The sequence below is a fragment of the Rhipicephalus sanguineus genome, chromosome 1 (genome assembly GCF_013339695.2).
Source record: "Rhipicephalus sanguineus isolate Rsan-2018 chromosome 1, BIME_Rsan_1.4, whole genome shotgun sequence".
Lineage (NCBI taxonomy): Eukaryota > Metazoa > Arthropoda > Arachnida > Ixodida > Ixodidae > Rhipicephalus > Rhipicephalus sanguineus.
In genome coordinates this window covers 292,647,785-292,675,745 of record NC_051176.1, presented here as the reverse complement: position 1 = coordinate 292,675,745, position 27,961 = coordinate 292,647,785, and the positions used below count along the sequence as shown (strand labels likewise).

General features: G+C 47.3%; 1 protein-coding gene across 1 annotated transcript; it reads left to right on the top strand.

Annotated features, from left to right (window-relative positions):
• Positions 1 to 1,343: 1,343 nt before the first annotated feature.
• LOC119379270 (DNA topoisomerase 2-beta) lies at positions 1,344 to 27,242 on the top strand. The gene is made up of 11 exons (XM_049411919.1): positions 1,344 to 1,659; positions 7,869 to 8,057; positions 10,508 to 10,756; positions 11,150 to 11,344; positions 12,135 to 12,482; positions 13,760 to 14,911; positions 19,043 to 19,425; positions 19,692 to 19,948; positions 22,674 to 22,966; positions 23,244 to 23,648; positions 26,725 to 27,242. The coding sequence occupies exons 1-11, from the start codon at positions 1,378 to 1,380 to the stop codon at positions 27,100 to 27,102; spliced, it is 4,131 nt and encodes a 1,376-aa protein (XP_049267876.1). The 5' UTR covers positions 1,344 to 1,377; the 3' UTR covers positions 27,103 to 27,242.
• The last annotated feature ends 719 nt before the right edge of the window (positions 27,243 to 27,961 follow it).

Sequence of the window (27,961 nt, the reverse complement as noted above, 5' to 3'; positions counted from 1 at the left end):
ACTACGGCGTCCCTTATAATCATATCGTGGTTTTGGGACGTTAAACCCCAGATATTAGAATTATAAAGCGAGATTCAGTAAAGAAGAAAAATGTACAAGCTGTGGGGCAGATAAAGAAATGACGGAGCATGCGCTGATTGAATCTGGAGTTATCCACTCAGGTGTATGTTTGTACACGAGCCTACATGAAGGTTTGGGCTTTAGGGACAACAGTGGAAAGCTGAACACGTCCTCGATAGAAATAATTAGGAGACGGTTATAGTATTGGTGGTAGAAAAGTATAGAGAAAGGACAAAAATGAATAGTGGGGAAAATAACGTCGTTCTCCCGTAACGGGCAGAAAGCTGGGCAGTGAGCTTGTTTTTTTTTTCTTGTAGCAAGATCGAAGTAGACAAGGCGATAGGCCAACTTAAAAAAAATTCTTTTTTGTCGAGCCTGGTGGCGCGCGCCACCACCCGTTATAAAAGGGACGCTCACAGCATCCATTCATCCATCCGTGAGCTTCCTATAGTGCAGCACCTGCTTCATCATCATTCTGAACAGCTAGCCTATATGAACATTCTGGTTTAACACATAGAGTTTCCTATAGATACACTAGAGCGAACTCTGGCGCTAGTGTCTATGGGAGCTGCAACGCATGGCGCTTCAGCCAGCATGGGAAATGATGAGTAGTACACGGATTTGCCTAAACTTCGTTCTTTCGGCTCCATTTGGCTCCGCGTCGCCTGCATCCGCTTTGTCGTAAACCAAGTTCAGCACCCACCGGCGCGCAATCTCGGAGGCTATGGTTTAACACTGCCTATTCACGAGTTGTCACGTGTTCACGGACATGTTCAAAACGCTGAAGAGCCCGAGATAGCCCGTGCAGCGCGCTTATCTCGCCTGGTAACAGTGACTTGAAGGTTTCTTTCTTTCCTTTTTTTTCTTATTTTTTTGAGTTGCAGATTGGCAGCTATGCATCAGCTCGCTTGCTGTATGGGCGTCATCGTTCTTGGCCGGCGGCTAGCCCGAGCTCGCTGACGTTTCTTTTCCCGTGAATACGTTTACCAAATTAACGTAAAGGCAAATAAATGCAAGTTAATAAGTGAGCAGCAGGACTTGCGGTGCACGTCCAACAGTGATTGAATTAGGTGACGCTGCGTGGGGACCGATAAGAGAAACCAGCAAGTAAACTTAAAGGTAAGCAGTCTTGAAGTGACCGACTTACGGGCTCATTCGTTGAAATTTCTGGCGGATTTTTTCCCCTGGAGATTGTCACAGGAACGCAAAAGGGCCGCGTTGTAGGCGCGAAGCAGCAGCATGTCTTCCGTCAGCGACTTAGAAGAGGAAGGCGCGCGTGAGCCGGCAGCGTCGGCGGGTGGACGTGGCAAAGGCGACATGGCGAAAGGCTCGTCCAGGGACAAGAGGCTGTCAGTGGAGCGCATCTACCAGAAGATGAGCCAGCTGGAGCACGTTCTGCTACGCCCGGACACGTACGTCGGCTCCGTCGAGCCCGTCACGCAAAACATGTGGGTGTACGACCCCGAGGACGAGAACGGCGGCGGCGGCATGAGGCACAGGAGTGTCACATTTGTGCCCGGCTTGTACAAGATCTTCGACGAGATCCTGGTGAACGCGGCCGACAATAAACAGCGGGACAAGAACATGGACTGCATCAAGGTATGAGGAGGCGTGCATATTGTTGGTGCAGTGACTTTACTTCGTCCCACATTGCTTTACGATACATTCAGAACACAGGCGACAATCACCAGCTGATCTTTATTCGAGAACACAATGTATATTCATGCGCCTTGTATGCTTGCCTGGTGCGAGTCATGTTTGTTGTGCCGTAGCGATTACGTACTACAATTGGCGTCAAATGAAACCCGAACAGCGGCAAGTATTGCCGTTCGGTTATCACAGGCGCGCGCATCCGGTTGGGCAGCACTGCGCATATACGCGCGCCTGTCCATGGTGGTAACCGGACGGCGCGCACTATACCACTGCGAATGCTTGCCGCTGTTCGGATTTCATTTGACGCCGATAGTACATACACCAGGCTGGCGAAATGCGTATGCCTTGAATAAAGATCAGTTGTCGCTCGCGTTTCTTTTTTTCGTTGTCAATTCTTACGTATTGTGGGCGTGACGTGACCTGAAGTTGACTTTTTGGGCTGCGGGAGTCATTCCTGGAACATGCCAGATGGTGCGGTTATTAGGTGTAGAAAACATCATGAAATAATGCATACGAAAGGGAACAACAGCGTGTCGATCCCGGGCGTTGTCGAGATTGTGTGGTTGCCCACGGTAACTGCGCATGACTGTTAGGACACCAGTTTAGAACTGCTTTCTTCTGTCCGTGTCGGCATGTTATCTATATAATGAGCAGATAAATGCGCAATGACGAGCTAGAAACACGTCACATTGGCTGTACACAGCGGTCCACTGTTAAAGAGGACATCGGAAGACGTGGCGGTCGCTCGGCGCCACCACCTACCTGCCAGCGGCTGCCGCGAGTTTCGCGAAGGCGTAAAGCTCTGTGCGCGGTTGCCTTTCGCCGCGTAAACGATTCGCTTCGTTACGTTAACTATAGTCTGATACAACTGTAGAAGTCTGCGGCATTTCCTCCTCAAAGGCGGATGCGCACAAGCCTGCACCAATGGGCGCGCACTCCCGACTGACGTCATGAGCCCGACGGCCGGTTATCCCGCCTTCGGAGAACATAGCCGAATGCATGAGCGGGACTATTTCTTTAGTCGCGGAGGCGATCGGCTGCCGCGCTTCGGTCGTCTGGGCGGGGCCTCTCCTGACTTCTTAAGTTGTATCCGACTATAGATATGCGACGATTCGAAGCGCGGCAGCAGACGCCAGCGGACGACAAAACACCACGCACGGCGCTCACTGCGCCTGTCTAAAGTCGTTGCAGCCGGCGGTGGAGGGGAGCGGCCGCCACGCGCTCCGACGTTCCCTTTAACAGTGCACCGCTGCGTACATCGCCATCTTAACTCGTTCCCTTTAACAGTGGACCGCTGTGTAGATCGCCACAGAACATAGTAATCTGCATAAAAGCGCTTGCCAATGTATTGTCAAGTATAACGAAGCACAGCATGAACATCATTTGCTTATTTATTGGTTGGCTTTGTATGATTGTATATATGACAAAAAGGGCCCACTTGATCAATTCCCCTCATTTCGTTTATGGTACGGCCTTGCGACTTAGTACGCAGTAGTTCCATCTTATCACATAAATCATGTTATATATTGTAGCGATGTTGAGGAACACAGGCTAATAAAACATGTGTATTTATGAATGGCGAACATATGCCCACAACTCAGTGGCTGGTCGTGGAACTGCGAGTCAGTCGAGTTCTAAAGTGCTTAGAAGAATAGAATGTTGGGCAAGTTGGTAATATATACATGATTATTAAAAATAGCACGGAAAAACGTGGGACAAGACGAAGAAAACTACAAGACAAGCGTTGTTCTAAAGTGTTGTTCAGCTGTCTTCTTTCTGCTCGCGTCATGCCTCGAGCGCGTGGCACATGCGAGCCGGGTCCCGCCGGCTCCTTGTGCTACGATGGTCGCTGCCTGTGGTCGCTCAGCTGCACTACGATACGGCGCGTACAGTGTCCAATGTGCACGGCGATGGGCGCGCTATTTGAATGCGGGCAAGATGTTACAGCAATATGTTGACGCTAATACACTTGAATTAATGCCTCGATCTCTGCAAATTTTTTAGTTCTTAAGGACATGTTAGAGATCACGTAAGGCAAGGTTATTTTATATGCGACCACTAGGACACGTTATAGCGTGACCGTTAACGGCCCTGGTTGAGCGCGCGAAGACGTTGAGATGAAATTAATTGGGAAACTATAGGTTTGTAGTAAGTACCCACCACGGGAAGCGTAGTGGCCACGGCGTTGATCTGCTGCGGAGTGCGCGCGTGTTAGATCCCGGTCGTGGAGACCGCATTTAAATGCAAAACATTAAAAAGAAAAAAAAGTGTGGTAATGACGATAGCGAATAAGTATAAAGGCATTACCACTGTAAAGAGCCCCCAGCTGTCCAGATTAATCCATTCTCACACTATTGCGTATCTCGTAACATGCATCTTTGATTTGGCAAGAAAAACTTCAGACTTAGGGCATGATCTTAACATCCGAAAACGATCACTTGCACATGTTACGTTTATTTCCCGTCACAATTTTTCTCCAGCGACTAAAGTCTCTTGTTTGGACTATCGAAAATGTTGAAATTTCCTAGCGTACATTGATGTCGTTAGAGAAAGTGAGAGAGAACTTCCTTGAGCAGGTTGTCTAAGCCCGTAGGTGGGCGACCATCTCAGTCCAAGTAGCCGTGAGCTTGATCTAATAGCCTATAGCCCTGTTTACCAGCCGAAGGTAGTCGTCTGTTGGTGATTCGATAGGCGTAGTTTGTGAATTGTTGTTACATTCCCAGACAATGTGGTAGAGTTTGTTCGGCAACTAGCAAAAGTTGGTCTCTTGCATATGTTTCAGGATACATCGCATGTAGCAGAGTGCAGTGTCGGTAATTGCCCACTTGAAGTCGGCGCAGTTTGCAATGCGGTGCTGCTGGGTATTTCCACCTGTTCTCACTGTAATGTTCTAGAATGCCGTGGTAGTTTCTCTGTACCCTTTCTTCTGACTCTGGCGGTAGACGATGTCTTAGTGGGGTCGCCTGGTGTATATGCTTTCGAACGGCAGCGTGAGTCGCTTTGTTCCCACCAAGGATTCGTGTCTCGGGGTCCAGACAACCTACGTGTCGGGGATGTCTAAATAGAAGAATGTTAAAAAATAGAATGAACTCTGCTTGTGTAATATCGTGCTGCTCTTTGAAAACGTCGAACAGAATGTTTTAGTCCTATACCGAGTGCTATACCGAACACAAATATTCTTGAACTTAGCGTTTCCGAAGGGGGGAAAAAGCGTCAAGTGGGAACGCATGCTTGGTCATACATTTTGCGACTTACTATCTTGAAATTTGTGTGACCTAGAAAATTCGTATAAAATGTATACTCCTTGGAACTCATCGACTACGATTTGTCAATTGCAATGTGTTTCGCAAAGTAACAAAAGTTAATTACTCTGTCTTAGCTAACTACTGATTTTCTCGATTTCAGCATTTATAGACGTCCGCCACACCTGCGTTCACTTTTGACGAAATCCTTTTTTTCCCTAGGAAACCATATCCCCATTTTTGAGTGTTGCCGGAATAATCAAGTCATGAAAAAAAAATCAGTTTCACCGCAAGGGCGAAGCAATGAATGCGATAGCAACAAATTGTAGTGTTATACGAAGTAAGGCTGGCAACTAACTGTTTTGTATCCGATCTCGCGTAACTACAAAACGCTCGTGTAAGAGAATACGGACGCTCCAGGGAGAGATGCTCTCCGTATAGTCACTTCGCGTTGAGAGCGCAGCACGTAGAAGGGTATACGAGCCGCCCGCTGTGATGGCTGTCGAGATAGGGCGCGCGCCAGCGATCGCGACCGCGCCCTTAGTTTCAAAGTTCAAAGTTGATGCTCACGCGACACCCCCCCCCCTTCTCCGAGCGAATGCACCCTCCGAGCGACGAAGGATGCATGCGTCTTTTCATGCTCGTTAAAGACGGGAGGGGCGTTTCCAGTCTGCTTCGACGGCAGGCCTCCCAAGAGGGGGGATATTGTCGCATGCACCCTCCGAGCGACGGAAATGGTCCGGCTCGTTTGGTCTCTGCTTCGGCCGCGTTCGTCGCCCCCGCTCGCGCGCTTTTACCCACGGTAGAACATACGATGCGCAGGGGATCTTATCAATTTGGACTTCATACAGGAGGGATATGACGGCAAAAGCCCGCCGAGACGGTCCATATAATTGCTATCGCAATAAAAATCGTTCAACAGGGAATGTTGATGAACCCTACGAAGACGCGGACATGTCGAAGCGGTGGCTCCAGCGGCATTCTATGTTCAACGGTTTTTATCACTTTATGCACTTACCCGCCGCGGTGGTCTAGTAATTATGGTGCTCGACTGCTGATCCGGAGGTCGTGGGATCAAATCCCCGCCGCGGCGGCCGCATTTCGTAGGAGGCGAAATGCTCGAGGTCCGTGTACATAGATTTAGGCGCACCTTAAGGAACGCCAGGTGGTCGAAATTTCTGGAGCCCTCCCCCACGGCGTCCCTCATAATCATATCGTGGTTTCGCGACGTAAAACCCCAACAATTATTGTACTTGAAGCATGTACGTTCCCTTGCACTGCTCTATTGTCCGGTACATTCAAGACATTTTGTTACGTTGTTTCAGAGTGTGGCATTCATAAGCTTGAAGAACAGATGTATTGTTGATAACGCCATAATTTTGTTTATGATTTGGCAGATTTTGAACGTTTACTCCGATGATGCTTTTTTTTTGCATAAGGCATATTCTGAGAGTAATTTTCACTTTATTCGGTTGGATAACCTATACAATACTGCTCACTGTGTTAATTTTTCGCTCCTGCTGCTTGGCCATTTGACTGCAGCATGTATCAAATAACGAATAAAATGAATAATGAATAAAAAATGCTTCAGCGCTTGCCTGAAGCATCTCAAAAAATGTATACGTAGAATGGGGATGATGTTCCTAACATGCGTTTCTTGTGCATCCTCCTCCTTGTGTTCAGATCGATATACAGCCAGAGGAGAGCTGCATCTCCGTGTGGAACAATGGCCAGGGCATTCCCGTGGTCGAGCACCGTGTCGAGAAGATGCACGTGCCGACGCTCATCTTCGGCCACCTGCTCACCTCGTCCAACTACAATGACGAAGAGAAGAAAGTCACCGGCGGCCGCAACGGCTATGGTGCCAAGCTGTGCAACATCTTCAGCAAGAAGTTCATCGTGGAGACATACTCGCGCGCCGAAAAGAAGCTCTTCAAACAGGCGAGTCTCTCGAATGCGACTGCCTTAACGTTCAAATACGAGTTATCAGTGTACAATCAAGTAAGGACATTTTTATGGAACGAGATGACTCTCCCGAGGCATTTTTATCAAGAACTCCCATGAAAAAGTTTGCCGGAAAAAGGTCGAACTCCCCGCCCCCCTCTCCTTCATAACCCACGTCTCTGATCAATAGATTTGGAAATGGCGTACGAACGCTAGTGCTTTGAAGTATGCGTAAGCAGACGAGAGTATAAACGTGAGCCTACATAAGGCTAATAGTAATGCTGAAGTTGAGTAGATAGGACCATAGGTCGGCAAAAAAAAAGTAGAGCTCACTCACTCACTGAATCACTATATTTTGCGCTTAGGGCTCACTTGGACTCACTCACCAGAATTTTCCTCAGACACACTCAGACTCACTCACTAAAGTATTGATCACCCGGACTCACTCCGACTCGTGAAAATATTACTCGACCTGACTCACTCAGACTCAAACTCATGGCTCAATCTGAGTCTGAGTGAGTCGACTCATGAGTGAGTTTGCCGACCTATGCGTACTAGTAACATTTTTTTTGCGAGTTGGAATATCTCCTGCAAAATATTTGGCGGAAATAAAGAAATAACAAGTTGTGCAGACATCTGTGTTCATAATAATCAAAGTTATTCGGCTATTCGGACGTTCACGTATAGGGAACCGCCAGCGTTGAGTCTCTCGTAAACCGTAGGCATTTTAGCTTCGGGAAGTAAGCTGTAACTATACTGACGCACCTCCACCACTTGAAATAGGGTTGTTGTACGTCAAGAAAAGGTCAGACGTTGCTTTGCGAAAGGCTCTTTATCAGGCAGGTCTGGCTACTGGCGAGCGCGTGCGCGAGCGACAACCACGGCCACCGATCGTCGTCGTCGTCTTCCGTAACAGCGGAGCGTCTGTCATTCATATTCAGTACACTATCAAGGCCCGCCTCCTCGCAGGTCTGGGAGGACAATATGCGAAAGACCGCCGAACCCAAGATCAAGACTGATGCCAAGGGCGAGGACTTCACCAAGATCACCTTCTATCCAGACCTTGCCAAGTTCATGATGGAGAAGCTGGACGCCGACACAGTGGCGCTGCTGTCCCGCAGGGCATATGACGTGGCCGGCTGCACACAGGGAGTCAAAGTGCGTGAGTCCTGTGTCTGTCCGCCGTTACGCCAGCAAATGACATGCATGACTCGCCGTACTGAATCATTATGGCGTTCGCTTTCTATATAGTGACCTCCAGCTCGGTCGTGGGCGTGAGTTTCGGTTGCGGCGGCCAAAGAACTTTTATCTACGTGTATACTTAGGTGTAGGTGAATGCACGTTGCGAAAACTGATCTGTAGCCTTACATCGCAGCATTTTTAACGCCTGTTGGGTACTTCTATTTTAACGCGATAGCGTTAAGAGCCGGTGTCGCAGAACATGCGGTGTCGATGTCGGAGGGGGGGGGGGGTTGTCCGGGAGAGAAAAAATCCGAAGGATGCAAAGAATAAAATCACAGGGTTGCATACGCCTCAGTCGACTCGAAGGCGATAGCCATCTTCTCCTTCTTTTATAAGTCGATGTATTGAACCTCCCGCGCCCCCCTCCGAAAGCTTTCTGCATCTAACGTGGTCTTCCAATGCCTCCAAGATCGGAGGCATTGTAAGCTTTCTCCACTTCGACTTGTTTTGCACTGCCTCCGAGATCGGCCCACCTTTGACAAAACAATGATGTCATGCGATGACGTCACACATTTTGACGATCTGTGACGTCATGATGACGTCATATGGTGGTGTCATCCCGTGATGATTTTTGCATCACACGTGTTGACGCCGCTGACGGGGACGCCAACGCGGGACGCCGGTCAATTTTCGCGTTTGATGAGGCTTCGAAGGCTTTCGCCTTACAAAAAAAGCCGGAACCGAACCCAGGCATTCTGCGTGGCAGCCAAATATTCTACCACACAACCCCGCCAGTGCTTGAAACTGCTTCGGAATAACACCGAATCAGTTTCAAGCTTCCACAATGCAGACGTCATGTATGGCGCGGAGTCACGTTAACATATGCAATATTGCGCGGAAGCGTAGAATCCCACCAAGTGTGACAGCATGTGAATTGCGTAACGAGGGGGTGGTTTAAAGCTGCCCACTCATTATAAAAGGCTCAGCATAGTTCATACTCATCAGCCACAACATCGACAAAGCGTGCCGCTACGCAGGTGCGCGTATTGCCTTATACGGGCACATAGCGGGTACTTCGCTACCTCGCGTGTAAGGACAAACAGTAACAAGTGTCTCGTACTTTGGACAAAGGAAGGAGAAAGTAGTGTTTCGTGACGAGAATTTCGTGGTTGTGTGACTCAACAGCATGGCAAGCGAAAGAGAAGGCGATGCTGACGGAGCCCGATAACGCTATCGCGTTCCACTCTTGAGGCGAAGCTTGAGCATCCTTCCGTTTTTTGTCGTGCATTATTTAACGGTTACCTGATCCCAGTAGATGTAGGTACAAAGAAGAAACTGAACAACATCCCAAGTTCGATGAAAATAGGTATGGCGCTAAAAAAACTGGAACGAAGTGAAGACACGAAACGACAGCGCCCGTGTTTGTCGTTTCTTGTCTTCACTTCGTCCAAGTCCTTTTAGCGCCATACCTATTTTCCTCGAGTAATTAACCAACTAGCTCAGCAACAATCACAATTTATGTCAAAGTATGTACAGACAGACCAATTCACTAATGCATTTTCTGCTTCTTATTTTTCCGTCCATGTTCGTTTTGCAAGTTCATCAGCTTCTTGCCTCAAGTGCAGCAGTTTTCCCAAGTACAGGCGCTGTTTTTTTTCCTAGTAATGGCAAGGATGGAAATGACAGCATTTTGTTGCGCCAGCTACCATCGACAGTGGGCAAGTGAAATTGCTCGAATCGCTTCATGATGGTGTTGCGTTGCAAAGTAATGTCGTAATTGTGGACAAACATGAAAGTAGTGGACAACGCATCCCATAAGTCGTTGGTAAAGTAGCGGCATGAGAAGGAACTATACTTATATTCAATGCTATTGAGATATCCTGCGTGGTAACCGAAGACTTAAAAACAACACTTGGTGTTTATGACCCTAAACGAATGATCAGCAGTCAGGCGTTATCCTGATGATTGTATAATCAATGTCATATTTGCTGCAAGTCGACCAGGTTCTTGCTAGTCGTCTGCCTGAGAAACTCCGTTACACGCAGCCTCCATTGTTGTTCTTGGTTTAAGTCCGGCTCACATGATTATTGGCTGTTTTAAATTTCGATACTGCGTCGCTCTCGTATTTCTCACGAGTGTTTTCAATATCGCAAAGGCAGCCTCAAAACTGGATCAAGCAAATGCTGAACCTGAGTCGTAATATAAGTTCTAACACCTCCTCAAAGAGTTGACCAAAAGTGGGGTCCCTTGACGGCGTCAACGAGAAGGAGTCGAGGTTTCGAAAACTGAGTCCTGATAAAAGCTCACAGTGGTAATGCATTGAAGGGCAGTAAAAAAATGTGTAAATTACGTCAGTGGACACCCTTTCGGCTTACCTTGAGCCACCTTCTTTGCTTAGTGATTGAGCACTACCTTTGTGCGCCCAGGTCTTCCTGAACGGCAAGCGGCTTCCGGTGAAGGGGTTCAGAGATTATGCACAGCTGTTCTTGAAGGACCAGGAAGACGAAACGGGCAACCCGCTCACTGTAGCTCACGAGCTCGTCAGCAACCGTTGGGAGGTGGCCGTGACACTGAGTGCGTCGGGCGAGTTCCGGCAGATGAGTTTCGTCAACGGCATCGCCACCACCAAGGGAGGCAGCCACGTCGACTACGTCTCCGAGCACATAGTCAAAAAGGCATGTCCCCTAGCCATCTTTACTTTGGTTCTTCAGCACAATAACATCTGCAGCATAGAAGAGTACCAAACTTTACCAAGTCTCTAAATCTCTGTCCCACTTTTCAATAGCTCTTCATTGGAAAACGGGGGCTCTGCAGGCGTATGCAAGTTGTTTCGCGCCGTTTTAGGGTAGGTATCTGGGACACTCACTGAAATGGAACGCTTGTGCTAGCGTTACAGCGTGGTCGTGCCCAGCTGCCACGCGCTTCAGGGGTGTGCCGGGCGGGCCACCCCTCACTGGTTCCTTTCTTTGGCTTTAGTAAGGCTTTAGTGATGCTTCCTTTGCTTTAGTGATGGACTCACGTCGTTGCTAGTAGTGCACACTTCAGGGGCCCTAATCGACGTTTCGCAGGTTTTGGAAAGCGTCAAGAAGAAAAACAAAGCGGGCGTGAAGATACTGAGCAAGCAAGTCAAGGACTACTTATGGATGTTCGTCAACTGTCTCATTGAGAATCCTACATTCGACTCCCAGACCAAGGAGAACATGACGCTGCCCGTGAAGAAGTTCGGCTCCAAGTGCGAGCTCAGCGACAAATTCTACAGCCAGGTTTGTAAACTGTTTCACTCAGCCGCATATATCTGTGGTTCAACCGCAGCAGTGTTGACAAATAGCGGAAGCGATGGGTGAAGCGGAAGATCGGTTACGCTTAACAGTTCGGTCACTTCAAATTGCTGCCCTTCCTACTCAAGCATTATGAATATAGCCGTTATGTAGCTTTCGTGGTCGTAATCAATACAATTCATTGGACATCCTCGGAGTTCATAATATATGTCGACATGTTTCAGAGCTTCATTCGGTAACGTTTGGCCGAAAACGCAACCGGTATCGCCGTCCATTATGCATGCACTGAACACCTATCCTGAGCTTCACGAGAATACGATCGCGCTTGGTCGCCTAAATCCACGGTGTGTCACTGTTCGACTAGATTCACCTAGGCCGTTTTGATGTTTGGCACGCGTTTGTGTATCGCCGTAACTCAACTCTTAGTTTCCCTATTGAAATAGTCTTGGGAAAATGCGAAGGCGCGATAGCTCGCTTGATAACTATACCTATTTTTAATGATAGGGTGCGGTACGCAATTGCGGCGCTGCGTTCTCTAAAACGCAGTTCGGTAATCTATCAGTTGCCTGATAAACAATACCAACGAAACCAAGTCAAGGTTATAGCGCGAGGAACGAGCACATTAATTCTTTTCCCTCTTGGCATCACTGGTCGTTTCTACAACTCAACCCAATCCGACTGATTTTCACGCGGCTATACTGTCTAATCAAATGGTTCGTAACTTTATATTGACGTAATGGACGTTGTATATAGCGTGCCTTGTTTCGCCGTGCAGATGCTCAAGTGCGGCGTTGTGGAGTCCGTCATGTCATGGGTAACATTCAAGGCCGAAAAGCAGCTAGGTCAGAAGTGTTCGTCGAAGAAACACTCCAAGCTGAAAGGCATCCCAAAGCTGGAGGACGCCAACGACGCTGGGACGAAGAACTCGGTCGACTGCACGCTCATCCTGACCGAGGGAGACTCGGCCAAAAGCCTGGCCGTATCCGGTCTGTCGGTGGTGGGCCGTGACAAGTTCGGCGTGTTTCCGCTGAAGGGAAAGATCCTGAATGTGCGGGAGGCCACCCACAAGCAGATTTTGGAAAACGCCGAGATCAACAATGTTATCAAGATCATGGGCCTCCAGGTCAGTAACTTTGCCTTCAACGACTAACTTACGGTGGTAACGAGAACGAAAAATATCTGAGCTTACTATTTTCATCAGTGTCATTTCACTATCGAACTGGACTTGAAATCATAAGCCAATGCACTATAGCCGCCCATATAGATGTTCAGAGCATAGCTAGAAAGCTAATTCAACGTGCTACTTGTGCACACCAGGCGAACACTGAAAGAGCAAAATTATGTTTCGCCATGTCCGCAAATGCGCAGCCTATCTGACAAAGAATGGTATAGGGATGTAGTCTTTAGTATATTTATCAGAGCTTGAAACCTGCTCGCTGAAGCATGTAACGGCAATGATTCAACTATTCTTCATTTCGGTCTGTAATGTGCAGCAAGACCGACATCCTTACTTATTCATGACCCTCCCGGAGTGTTAATGAAAGCTGTTTTGTAAACTACGACTGGCCAATTATATCCACGCGAAGACGTGTGAGCTTCGCCTCGCTCCCGAAAGCTACTTCGGAAAGTGTGGGATACAACGAGATCAAGTAGATTTCTTGGTGTGTGTATATATCTCGTTTGGCGTTAGCGTTTCTTTTAGATGCGAAGTATCTTAAGGCGGAGCTCAATCCGGTGGTAGTGGTGTGCGGCGTGACCACCCTTACTGCGCATGCGCATACCCTCTCCACACACCTCCTCTCCACTCACCCTCTCCCCTTCCCCTCTCCCATACCCCTCTCCCCTCCCGCCACTCTCCCCTTCCCCTCTCCACTTTTCCTCTCCCCTCCCTCTCTCCCATACCCCTCTCCCCTCCCCCTTCCCACTCTTCCTCTGAAACGCGGGCTAGACATGCCGAAAGTCTCTCCTGCGCAACGCCGCGATGAGCTCGAGCGCATGCGCGTCCCCTCCCCTTCTCCCTCCTCTCCTACGCTGCCCCCCTCTCGCCCGCCTGTCGACCGCGTTCCCCGCTCGCCCTGTGAGAATTAAAGGCCAGGCTAGATGGAAGATACGACGCGCGTAGCGTCCCTCTTCGCGGTCCACGACGCGAGGTCGGTAGCATGCCCAACGAACGCCAACGGAACGCGATCGTGCAAGTGCTCCGGCTTCGCATCGCCTCATGGTCCCCTTTAGCGGGAGATGGTGTAATTTTTTGTTCCATACCGAACGCGAATATTCGTGCAACCCTTGTACAGCGTGCGCCTTGTGAATGGTCAGCTCAGGTAGCAGTAGAGTACTGGCAGTATAAAATACAACGAATGAAGAAAATAAGCCAACGTTTCATAATTTTTTTGTCTTCAGTACAAGAAGAGATACGAGACAATGGATGATCTGAAGAGTCTTCGCTACGGTCGACTTATGATTATGACAGATCAAGACCAAGACGGCTCTCACATCAAGGGTCTTCTCATCAACTTTATCCATCACAACTGGCCGTCGCTGCTGAAGCTTCCGTTTCTCGAGGAGTTCATCACGCCTATTGTGAAAGCGAGTCGCGGAAGCAACGAGCTGTCTTTCTACTCGCTTCCCGAGTTCGAGGAATGGAAGACCGCCACCGACGACTGGCAGCGCTGGAAGGTCAAGTACTACAAAGGTCTCGGCACCAGCACCTCCAAGGAGGCCAAGGAGTATTTCACTGACATGCTGCGGCACCGCATCACGTTCCGGTACCAAGGCAACGAAGACGACCACGCCATCGAGCTGGCCTTCAGTAAGAAGATGATCGAACAGCGCAAAGACTGGCTCCGCAGTGGCATGGAGGAGCGCAAGCAGCGACGCGAGATGGGCCTGCCCGAGCTCTACCTGTACGGCAAGGACACCAAGAACGTGACGTACCAGGATTTCGTCAACAAGGAGCTCATCCTGTTCAGCAATATGGACAATGAGCGGTCAATCCCGTCTCTGGTGGACGGGCTGAAGCCGGGACAACGCAAGGTTCTCTTCACTTGTTTTAAGCGCAATGACAAGCGCGAAATTAAGGTCGCCCAGCTGGCGGGGTCCGTGGCCGAGCACTCTGCCTATCATCACGGTGAGGCCTCTCTCATGTCGACCATCATCAATTTGGCGCAGAATTTCGTCGGCTCCAACAATATCAACCTGCTGCAGCCCATCGGTCAGTTCGGCACGAGACTGCAGGGCGGCAAGGACGCTGCCAGCCCTCGATATATCTTTACTATGCTGTCGCCCCTGGCGCGTCTCATCGTGCCCGCTTTGGACGACCCGATCTTGGAGTATTTGTACGACGACAACCAGCGCATAGAGCCCGAGTACTACATCCCGGTGCTCCCCATGGTACTCGTGAACGGTGCAGAAGGAATCGGCACTGGTTGGAGCACGAAGATACCCAACTACAATCCTCGCGATATAGTTGCCAATCTGCGGAAGATGATCGCCGGTGAAGAGCCGGGTGTCATTAAGCCGTGGTTCAAGAACTTTCGTGGATCCGTGGACCAGGTGAGGCTGCTCGCTGTCATACTGCACACTTAAATATTAATCTTGCTGCGAAAGATACCTCCGCTGCAAATTTTGAGACATTGCTTTCTTCATTTGGTTGTACAAATCATATATGTTCTCCTACTAGATTGACTATACACAGTGCAACATTACTCGACATATGTGTCACTAATTCGAACCCATCGGAGACCATATGCGGTATCGTATCAAGTGATCTTAGCGATCATTTGCCAGTGTTTTCTTTTATACCCATACCATAGAAACGCCAAAAGCAAGAGAAGGAAACCTTCGTCCGACGCAAAATAAATAACGATAGTAAAAACTTATTTCTTCAGCTGGTTAAATCACTAGATTGGAGTGAAATATACAAGATAAAAGACGCTGACGAGGCCTACAATGGGTTTCTGAATTTATTACGTCACTGTTACGACACGGCATTTCCTAGAGAACAAGCGTCCTTCCGAAAGAGAAAAAAATTGCCGGAAACCTTGGATAAACAGCACACTTTATAAACGTATTCAAATGAAAAATGACCTTTTTAAAAAATTTTTGCGCTTACGAGATCCCGAAGCATTCAAAGTGTACAAAAAATACCGCAACGCGCTTACATCAGACTTAAAGAAAGCTAAACGAGAATATTATCAGAAAAAGTTCGAGAACATATATGATAACCCAAGAAAGGTCTGGGAAATGGTTGATGCACTTACTGGAAGAAAGAAAGCAAGATATGATATCACAGAAATACAGGAAGGAAACGTGGTGCTGCGCGGCGAGGCTCTTGCCAATGCTATGAATCGTCATTTCGTCAATGCGGGCGCGTACAGTAGTTGCTCTGAAAGCGAACACGACTCTTGTTTCGAAGAAACGGCAGCGATGCAGAATTCTATATTTATGCTTCCCACTGACAGTGCTGAGATATCTAACCCAATAAATAAACTTAAAATCAATGTTGCCCCAGGTATAGATGACATCACCGCCGCTGAACTAAAGCTGATAGGTCCACTAATATCTGAGGTGCTTGCTTACATAGTAAATCTTGTACTGACAACAGGCGTGTTTCCAGCACAGTTAAAGGTTGCAAAGGTAAAACCCAATTTATAAAGGCGGTGGCATAAACATGTCAAATTATAGACCAGTATCAGTACTTACGACATTATCTAAGGTTTTTGAGGGCGTTATTCACGACAGGTTGTTATCCTTTTTTAACAAGTATCACATTATCACAACACATCAATATGGCTTTCAGAAAAATAAATCTACTGAGCAAGCATTAACGATTATAAAAGATCAGATAATTGCAAACATGGAAAATAAGAAATTTACGCTTGGTTTAGTCTTGGACTTAAAAAAGGCTTTTGATTCGATACATTATGACATATTATTACGGAAACTGTCACGGTACGGCATACGCGGGATTGCCCTTAAGCTTTTGCAAAACTATTTACGTAACCGGTACCAACTAGTACAAATGAAAACAGCTACGTCAGGTCACTTACAGTTGGCCCAAGGAGTTCCGCAAGGTTCTATATTGGGCCCTTTACTTCTTTTGCTTTATGTAAATGATATAGTATGCATACCAACCTCCCCACAGCTTATTATGTATGCAGACGACACAAACGTATTTTTTACATCAGGACACTTAGAAACGCTAGAAAAAAACGTAAACGAGTATGACATCACTCTCAAACTGGCTTAAACAAAACAAGCTACAGTTAAATGCCAAGAAGACGACATATATTATATTCCGCCCATTAAATAAACAGGTAAAATATGACATAAAGATAAGCTTTGACGGGAACACTATAAAGCAGGAAAAACACCAAAAATTTCTCGGGGTATGGTTCAGTGAAGACTTGACGTGGAATGTTCACATTAATGGTTTAGTTAAGCAACTTGCGCGAACGGTAGGATGCCTATACAGAATTGGATCACTTATTCCTCTGTGGCTAAAGAAAAATTTGTACAATGCCCTCTTCTATTCGAGACTTTCTTACGGTGTACTAGTATGGGGGACGACAAAAAAAATTACAACAGACTTATAATGCTACAAAAGAAAATACTTCGTATTTTTGAAAATTACAATGGTAGAATAGACTGTTTTCGCACTTCAGTGCTCTTTTATAAGCACGAAATGTTAAGGGCAAACCAAATATACTATTTCAAGCTACTACAAGAGGTACACAAAAATAAGTGGTATAAACCAAAAGAAAATCAGCAACGTTATCCTGCTAGAAGAAATTTACAGCGTTTACCCAGAACTAGGACAAATTATGGAAAGCAAACTATAGAATACCAATCAATGAAAATAGTTAATGAATTGAATAATAGCATACAGTTTCATGTTTCTCTAGAGGCATTTAAAAACAAGTTAAAGAAATTATATTGAAAAATGAAATAACTTATCACCACTAGACAATATTGCTCAAAACTTGTAGTGTCATCGTGGCATGAATTTTTTTTTTTGCTTGTGTACGGAAAGTGAGTCACGGTTCCTTTTCTAACAGATAATGTCTTTTTCTATTATTATTATTGTTCATGTGGTTACACGATGCATCGAATTTTCTGTTCTTGTTTTATTTATTTATTTATTTATCTGTGTAAGACTTGCGTATCTGCAGTGTCTTAAGCGTGTCATGTGTTGGTTGTGTTGATTGCAGTACTTCTTTGTTAGCGCTCATGTGGTTTTTTATGATGTGTCAAAACTTCTTTTTTTTCTATTGTGCATGTGTTGCGAACTTCGGGTACAGAGGCCCTTGTCAGGCGTATAAAATGCCTTTTGCCTCTGTTCCTTTTTCTTGTAGTGCAAGAAAAAAATAAGATACTACTACTACTACTTATATATATATATATATATATATATATATATATATATATATATATATATATATATATATATATATATATATATATATATATATATATAGTCAAGTAGATTCTCCGTGAGAAGCCACAACGTTGTTTATTTCGACGTTTCAGCCAGAGTCTGGCCTTCATCAGGAATGATTCCTGAAGGCCAGACTCTGGCTGAAACGTCGAAATAAACAACGTTGTGACTTCTCACGGAGGATCTACTTGACTACTTGCAACACTACGGCCACTCCACCACGATGCCTATATATATATATATATATATATATATATATATATATATATATATATATATATAGTATATGTATTATATATGTATGTATATGTATGTATATGTATATATGTATATATGTATATATATATATATGTATATATATATATGTATACCAAAAAAAATTCAATCGACGTTTCGACCGGGGACCGGCCTTTTCCGGAGTGGAATTGACAGGTACAGTCGCTGCATTTATACACGCATGCAACGTGGATATATATGTGTTTTTAAAGCTAAAATTCGCCGTTGGCGGGAAATACACGGTCTCTGCGCTTGTCCCTCAGTTAGGCAACAGCGCTAAGGCGGAATGTGACTGGCTTTAACTGCTTTCCGGCGAAGTAAGGTCCCAATGATTGTTTTAAGATCTAAAAGTGCCGTGGTACACGCTGGGCGCGTCTAACACGAGGTACCTTAAGCGAAATGACTTAGGTTGGCGCTTTCTGTACAGTGGAACTTGAGCGGCTTTACTGTAAGTGTGCTCGGTGGCGTGTTTGCTGAAGAAAGCTGCAGTGTTGGCTTCCGCTCCGTCAGCATCCGCAGCAGATAAGTCAGACGAGAAATGGCTGCTGCCTTGGTAGCCTTCCACACAAGCTTGAAGGTTCCTTCTCGAGTGCGCTTTTGCCACGACGTATTCAGAGCGGTTGCGGCAACACATGGTGCTTCCTTTACGTTTTTTTTCCCCTTCTGTGCTTGATTTTGTAGTGAGGAAGTCAAACGGCAAAAAAAAAAAGCGTTGTACATCAGGGTACTCGTTTAGCTTACGGTGCTTTCTGGCAGTACTTCAATTTGACGGCGAACTTTTACTCGAGGAGTAGCATAGCACAGTTGTACTGAGCGGTTTTGTTGTTTGAGGCACTTTGCTACAGCAGCTCTTTTGGTGGCTTGCTGATGGTTGCCAATGCTAGTAGCAGAATTCGACTGCCACAGTTCATTATATACCCTTAATGCTTATTCTGTGTGATACTGAAGTCGTCTGCGCTGCTGTCGCACAGGTTGAAGAGCAGAGGTTCATCATGAGCGGGGAGGTGGCCGTGCTCAACTCCACCAGCATCGAGATCACGGAGCTTCCGGTGCGTGTTTGGACTCAGACGTACAAAGAGACAGTGCTAGAGACCATGCTGCACGGCACAGAGAAGGTACCGCCGCTCATATCCGACTACAAAGAGTACCACACAGACACCACCGTCCGCTTCGTGGTCACCATGACCGAAGACAAGCTGGCCAAGGCCCGCGAAGAAGGGCTGCACAAGACGTTCAAGCTGCAGACGTCGCTCACAACGTCCTCGATGGTTTTGTTCGACTCCAAGGGCGTCCTGAGGACGTTTCGTACCCCTGAGGACATCCTGCGTGACTTCTTCGCGACGCGTCTGCAGGGGTGAGTTTGGTTACGTCAGTTGTGGCGGTCTGTGATCAAGTGGTATCCGCGCAACTAAACTTTCGAATTTCAAGTTGCTTCTCCTATAGGAAACGCGGCACGCTACGCATTAAAACGAAGTAGATTGCCGTGTAGGTCATTATGCTTAGTCTAACCAACACTATTTTTCTGCCGCTATTTTCGTCATTTCCGCCACTTTGGGTAGCGCAGTGATCAGACGTCTTTCACTGGGAAAATTAATTTGACCTCGTATCCCTCTTCTGCAGGTATGAGAGGCGAAAGGCTTACCTCGTTGGTCTGCTGTCTGCTGAAGCGAAGCGTCTCGAAAACCAGGCACGCTTCATTCTCGAGAAAATCGGCAACATCATCAAGATCGAAAACCGTCGCCGCAAAGAGATGATGGAGACACTGCGGCAGCGGGGTTATGATCCCGACCCTATCGTTATCTGGAAGAAGCAGCAGCTGCAGCAGACAGGGCGTCGAGACAGCCAAGCCGAGTCGCAGGACGAAGCCGAAGACGCTGGTGCGTTTTTTTTTTTTCATCAGTTTAGGAAGAAATGTTTTCTTATGTATTTAACGCGCCCTCTTAGCGACGAATTACAGCTCAGCCCTTCCTTGAGCTCTTGCTGGTATAACGGGCCTTGGCCGTGCGATGTACCAAATCAATGTATTCCATGCGATATACGAAGGTATCTGTGCGATGCGAAGGGGTTTCCTATCATTCCAATGACATAGCACGGTGAGCTACGGGTGCACATCAATTCTGCAAGTCTAATTTACTGCAAAACAAGGTCGTCCAAGATATAGTGAAAGCCCCGCGTACAGTTTTTTGTTAGTAACCATTTCTCAAAGTATGGAAAGGTTCCAGCTATCGCGCCAAAAGACCGTAATTGCAATGTAATTTCATCTGTGAAGCATGAAAACGCAACCCAATGTACGTGTTGAATGGTATTGGCGCATATACTGGGCGAAAATGCTTTATTTTTAAGTGCGAACCGAGGTATAGATGCTATAGGCGATGCGCAAAGCGCCGACGACGCCATCTGCCGCCACGCCTCGGAAGCGCTCGCGGGGCCCGGCGAGCAGTGTTCCCGAGAGCGTCTATACGCGAGTGCACGGATGGATGTGTTTTTCCTCGTGATTTAACGATTCTGGCGGGCCTCAGCGATGTCGAAAAATAACTGATGCGTTGTCGGCTGCTCAAACACACACAAAAAATGGCCAGGAACGCACATCTACAGGTTTCCGGTGCTATTCATGAGCGAAAGCGACGGCGGGTGGATTGCGGCTGTACGACGTAGAAGCTAAGCAATCGCGCTTTGTTTACGGCAGTGTTAGAACGATTACCGTGTTTTTATTTCTTCTTTTTTGTCGCTACGTTTTCAGCGAATGCTACTACGTTTACACTTGGTCGCCTCGCCTGCATTGTAGACACTACAATTCACATGAGGTTGTTATTACTGATAAGACGCGATACCTTGGCTCTCTTGAAAAACAAATGGCGCGAAGCGCAATGCGGGAGAATGTAGGGCAGGTGACGGCTCCTTTAAAGAAGCGCCGTGGAATCACACGTGTGCTGTACGAAATCGGCTGCATTCTACCTATTGATGGCACTGGAATGCGATCATCGGTGCAGAATGTTCGCTGTGCGCTTCTGCACCGATGATGACAAGCTTATCGTTTATTTTTTCTGAAGTTTATCATGCTGGTTTCAAAGTTTTACCAACGCTGACCCTTCACGTGGCCGACCCTGTGAAATCTATACGCCGGTGCGACAGCGCTCCCTCAATATCTACTATATCAGCACATGGCACGTAAACGAAGCTACTGTGTCGAGAAAAAACATTGGTTCACGCGTCAACGCATGCAGGCGTTAGTGATCGGGACGTTATAAAGAAAGCGGTGTACTTACGATGAGCTCCACTTCGTAGGAGAAGCTTGTTGTCGATTGTCTGCCCCGCCACGGTGGTCTAGTGGTTATGGCGCTCGACTGCTGACCCGAAGGTCGCGGGATCAAATCCCGGCCGCGGCGGCTGCATTTTCGATGGAGGCGAAAATGTTTGAGGCCCGTGTACTTAGATTTAGGTGCACGTTAAAGAACCCCAGGTGGTCGAAATTTCCGGAGCCCTCCACTACGGCGTCTCTCATAATCATATCGTGGTTTTGGGACGTTAAACCCCAGATATTATTATTATTGTTGTCGATTGTCTGTGACAAAGACTTGTCGCGTATGGGGACATTGTCGTCCCACACAGCTGTGACATCGGACACATGTCCACTATTATAAAGTGCGGCTCCTTTGCGCACACTGTTGCCGCAAAATTAATTATCTGGGACGCGCACAACCGGCGAATCGCACGCGCGCAAATGAGGCGTCTGCTACGCGACCCGCGAGCGGTTCCAACGGCCGCCGCTACGCGGCTTTCAGTGGCGCCCCTATAGGCGCTGCGCATCGCGGATAGGGCACCTGACTTGGCCGCAGGAAATGCGTGGTTCGAACCCTGTTGAGGCGGCCTGCCAATAAGTCGGTACAAACAACCGTTTGCCAGGGTTCTGTGTTTGCCTGTGATAGCAGCACGCAGAAACAGAAGCTGAACAAGGGCTGTCTGAAAACTTGAACTTTACTGCAAATGAAACAATTCAGATATGACAAAAACTATAAAAAAACCACGGTAAAGAGAAATCGTCGAGCGTAGAAGATCGGCGAACTTGTCTTATTCAATGCAGCTACTGCCTTTTCTGCAGTTACTGCCACGGCGAAGACATATGTAGTTACCTTTGTAGAAATGTTGGCTCAAGCAGCATTCTTCGTTCGTCGATTTCTCATTACCTCGAGCGTTTGTCTTCCTCTGAACTTTTCTTTTGTTAAAAAAAAATGGCGCTTATGTTCTGGAAAGTTAAACTGAAGATTACAAGGCACGTTAAGAGCAGTTAAAGAACACTGCTAAAGGTTCCCATCAGCTATGCACCATCTCGCCGAATTTCAAGTTTTATTAAAGCTAGATTCCTTGGAAACGCCTACAACTCTTTCCTTAATGAAGCCGGAGGAACGTATTTACGGCTGTTTCGATGAATGATCATTTTATGCATCATTTCCAATTCACAGAACGCTGTGACACAGACGTTCCCGTTTCTCTCTTTCCGCACGTGTTCCCTTTTACTTAGATGACAGGGCGACTCTGCGCTCCGAGTCCCCCCTCCTTTCTTTTGTAAATGGATGCCAAATTCATAAAATTGAACGGTTGCAGCCGAGGAACAGGATGAGGACAGGGACAAGGACGGCGGTAGCGTGCACTACAACTACCTTCTGGGCATGCCGCTTTGGAGTCTGACTATGGAGAGGAAGGACGACCTGCTCAAGAAGCGTGACGAAAAGCGGGATGAACTCGAAGTGCTGCGCCGCAAGTCTCCCGAGAACCTCTGGGAAGAAGACCTGGACGCCTTCTTGACCAAGCTGGACGAGGTTGAGAAGGCGCAACGCGATGAAGAGAATTCGACCGGCGTCAAGGCGACCAAAGGGTCCAAGGGCGGACGCTCTAAGGTGCCTAGCGTTTTCGTTTATTTTTAATGTAATAATTGGTCAGTTTGTGACAGCTTGTACACGAAAGCCGCGGGAGTGTGCGAGCGAACTTTTATGCGAGATTGCAGGCGCTTTGTTGCTGTATCCAGCGGCGTATTTGGTTCTCATGTTAATGGCAGAGCTGCTTACAGATCACTAAAGTTCTTACCTCGCTCGAAAAGTGTTGCCTTGGCCCTTTGTTACGGCTTACGCTGGATTGGAATCTAAGACTATTTTTGCGTATGCATTTACCTCGAAGGCTGCGGCTCCAAAGAAGGCTGAAAGTGAGACGAAGCCCTCGGCGTTCGCGGAGCGCGTTGTGCCAAAGGTCGAGTGGGAAGCGAAGACCAAGGCCACCGGAGCGCGCCGTGGAGCCAAAAAGGCGACCAACGATGCCACTGCCGATGGCCACGGTGATGACGGGGACGGCAACGCTGCAACGGCGACCGGACGCACCAGTCCCGAGGTCCCCGAACGTGCAACGGATTCCGCACCCGCCAAGGCGCCACAGCATAAACGAGGAGGCGCCACTAAGGACAAGCCTTCTAAGACCAAAGCAAAGAAGAGGAAAAACTCTTGGTCGGGCTCTGATTCCTCTGAGAACGACGAGTCGCTCATTAGCCTCGGCTCAGACGACGACGTCAAACCTGTGGCGGGCCCTTCGGTAAGCACCGAGAGTTGGTTATAAATATAAGGGACTGCTTCTCTAGTGACAGCGTGAACGGTTAACTTCAGACACCAGAGAATAGATGGGGAAAAACATGGCGTTTTCTTGTCGCTGATGTCCGACTTTTCCGTTCGCGTGGTGGTCTAAATGTACGTGCATCCTGCTGCTCAAATTAGAATATTTTAAGTGCGAGCACACTGAGCCCGAGACACGGGACCAGAAAATTTGACACGAGCTTTGGCTGGCAAGTGAAAGTCTATATCGCGCGAAATAGAAGGCGAAGAGGGTGTGTTTGTGGGGAAGCGGCATGCTCAAATGACAAAGCCCGTTGAAAAGCAGTCTTGGGCAGTAATAACTCGTTACTAGTAACGCGTTACCGGTAACTAGTTAGTTTTTTCAGTAACTTGTAACTGTAACTAGTTACTTTTAAGTGAGAGGAACTTGTAACTGTAGCACTGTTACTTTTTTCGCAGTAACTGTAACGAATACCGTTACAGTTACTGCTGTCTTTATGAAAAATTAGCCAACAGCAACACTTTTTCGAACTTTCTTCTTTACCGTTTATCCTCTCCACAGAATAGGGTAGAATAGGGCTCCCCTCGCAGTTTGAGAGGAGGTCACTAAGAGGATTATCCTCCCTGCAGAAGATCGAGGTTTGAGATCGGTCATTAACGCAACATGTAAATAATTCATTTTGCAACTGAACAGCTTCCTAAGTTCGCGTCCGTTTTTTTTTTCGGCATATATATCCTTTTTGTAACTTGATCATCTAGCTCTGTTCTTTGTGTGCAGGGGGAGGAGCATTAGGACGCCATGTCTGCAGGCTCCTTCGTCTGAGACTGCAAGCTAATCGTGTTAGACAGGTGGCTAGAAAGCAGCCGAACGCGAAACCGCTAAGAGCCAGAAATACCGTGAACTAGCGAAGCAATTTTTTAAAACTTCTTTGGAACAGATTGTAAAATGTTTACTCCGACTTAACTCAACAATTATTAACAAAATGACAGACGTTTCGCCTCCAATGCAGGTGGCATTCGAAAAAAGAAAAAAAAAATGAGCCGAGGTCGACCATGTCCTTGTAAATGTCTATTTGGGAGGGGGGGGGGGGTGGGGGGGGAGGGGTTGCAAGCCGGGGCGCCGCGGCGAGTGAACCACGATTCCAGGAGTTTTCTTTTCCCCCACCTTCGTTCACAAACCAACGTCGTCGCATTGTTTAGGTCAAAGCTATAGCCTGTCGTCCAGCAGTGCTTAACAAGCTCGGTCTTAGAACGCGTTGCATGGGTTGCTTTAGCAACATTCCGCTTATGTTCTTTAAGCCTCATTGATCATTTCCTACCCGTTTCGCCGATCACCGCATCGTACTTTTAGACGACACCGCCATGATCGTCCGCAGGTGTGCAGTCTTTGGATTTCGTGAACACATGTCCCAAGGTATAATAACGGGGCTTAAAAACGGTTTGTATGCCCAGCGGACGCGAAGCTTTCCGAACGGTCTGACACACCTTAAACATACGGAACAGACACAATGGACGCCGTCTCAACTCGTGATGCACTACCCGCTGCTCTTCGCATGCGCTTCTGGGTACAGTTAATAAACGTCCTAGGATACTGCCGTCCTTCCAGTACATCAACCACGTTTTCCACTTCAGGTATGAGGCGCACAAAACGATTGCTGGTGTTGGGCCCCCTTTAGATTTCCTTCGTCTAGGGTTTTACCACGTGCAATCCTTATTAGATTCTATCATTTGATTTGTGATCTATTATTTTATACAGTAACGGAAAAGTAACGACGTTACTTTTGCACAGTAACTGTAACAGCTTACTTTGGGAAACTCTGTAACTGTAACAGAGTTACTTTTTTTGGCTTAGGTAACTGTAACTGCAACACTGTTACTTTTTACTGGTAACGTGTCCATGACTGTTGAAAAGCAAATAACAGTGGCGTGGGCCTCTATAAACGACGTGCTGAACGGCACGTCTGCCTGTGCATGATGCTGTAAACGTAGGAAGTAGTGTAATGGTACAGAGATGACGACTGAATAAGACTGTCTGATAAAATAATGAAGTCAGAGGGAAGCTTGCTGTAGGTGCACCCTTTCCTTCGACGGAAGTTCCTTCCTGGGGCGGCATGCGGACATGCGCACGATTGAGCGCACTGTCCCACCGCGCAACATGTTTGCCATCACGGTCCGCAAGCAATATTTAATCAACGCAGCAGCGTAATCACGAGCAAAAGATCTATTTCTTTCAATGCGCATTGCCTCAAAACACGTATAAGCGCTTAGGCGCTAAAGGTGTGTCGTAACAATTGTCGATAGGTGTCCGCGCGAAGCTAGACAGTGTATAACTGACGGGACAAACGAGGTATATACAGATACACGGAAAGTTCGCTCTTCCTTCGCTCTTCATTGCTGTGTGCATTTCATATCTATGCCTTTTCAGTGGACATCGTCGGTGTGAGCCACAATTTGAGCTATAGCGACATACGACAGCCGACTGTTTTGTTTTTAGACAAGGTCATCGTTTACGTGCACTGCGGTTGACATGACAGAATAGCTTAAAAAAGGGCTCACAAAAAAACAAGACATACAATGCAGTAGAGAACTGATATTAGTCCTTTCAGGCTCACGCTTTTGATGATTAAAGCGAGATAAGGCATATCATACGAGATTTATTGCTGTATAGGCCCATTATCACGAGGTTATTTTGGAAGTCCCTTTTCTGTTATCTGGTTCTGTCTTGTCGAATGCGCAGAGTAGACATATACAGTGTGTTCGAATTCAAGTGGCTGATCCTTGCCGACAGAGCCTCCTCATTTTCTATTCTTTCTCACAACGTCTTTTGCTGCATCTCCGCGTTTTCCATTCCGTAAACGAAAAGTAAACTTCGACGTTCATTTTTTCACTCGGTTACAGCGGAACACACACGAGGACAATAGAAGGAATTGTCCTCGTGTGTGTTGAGCTGTAACCGAGTGAAAAAAATGAATCCCGGCAAACTGGCCCAACTTGCCGCTTTGCTGTAAACTTGGACGGTGCCGCCTAACCTACTTTCAATTTCCTCATACGCCGCGCAGCACCGCCATCAACAAGACGAGCGACAACGAGCACAGCCTCCGAAGAAGCACGGAGCCGCGGCTAAGACAGCGCAGCACGACGCAGCTGGTGGCGAAGCCGACAAGGACTTCGTCAAGCCACCCGCCAAGAAACCCGGCGCGATTTCTCGAACAGCCAAAAAGGCTTCGGTCGCCAAGCAGGCTCCAGCGGCGGACGACTCCGACTCCGACCCTGTGCCGGCTCCGAAGAAGGCGGCCAAAAAAATGCGGGTCGTAATGTCCTCTTCTTCGGACGATGACTACGCACCTTCCGTGCCGCGGCCAACCACTTCCAGCAGCGGCCGCACTAAGGCGCCGCCGGTGAAGTACGATTTCGGAAGTGACAGTGACGAATTCTGATGCACGTCGTGGAGTGTGTAAACATAACTGTGATACACTGCGTTCTGCCATAACCACCGATGCTTATGCCTCGAAGAACCATGTGCGAGCTTCGTGACGTGTATGTCGCATCGAATCGCGGTGGTAGATGTTCGATCGACATTTTGTGCTGCCTTTATCAGTGTGACCTCTACATGGGAGTGCAGTGGCCCGCCTGGTGACAAGTATCCATTATATTGTAGATTGTCTCAGTGTGCATGTTTACGTTCCTTTATGTCCAACAGTGACAGTATCTATTTGTTATAGCTTCACCTGGCAGCGTCACTTTGCAGAAGACAGCTGAAATTTGTTTGTAAAATGCTTTTGTCACTTTCACACGTTCTTTTTATTCAAGTTTGCGTTTTTTTCTTACTTTATTTTCGTTATTTTCGTTTCTTCAGTAAAGGAGGAAGCGGAGGGAAATGATGTTCGAATCCACAGACGAAAACCTTGATGAGCGCACGTTTTCTGCAAAAAGGCTTTTCAGTGTGGGATTGCCCGATTTCACATTTGCGTTCTTTCTTCGGCTCTTTAGGTTCATGCACCACGTTCATGACATTGTATCACTGCCGAGCAAATACAGGTGCGCTTTATGCCTAGGTGTCCAAGCGCTGCGATTTTAAGATTTTTGACAAGTTTTATATGGGAAAGCACGTTTACTTCTTTACAACAGAGTAAGCGAGGATAAACAGGCGGCTTTTTTTTTTCCTGCGCCGATTTTAAATCAGTTTTACCTGCAACTACATAACGCAGCTTGCGAGCAGGCAATCTCTTTCCCTCCTTTAAAACACCTTGTCGTTAAGCGTTTTAGCTTTGACAGCACCGGCTTGTGTAATCAGTG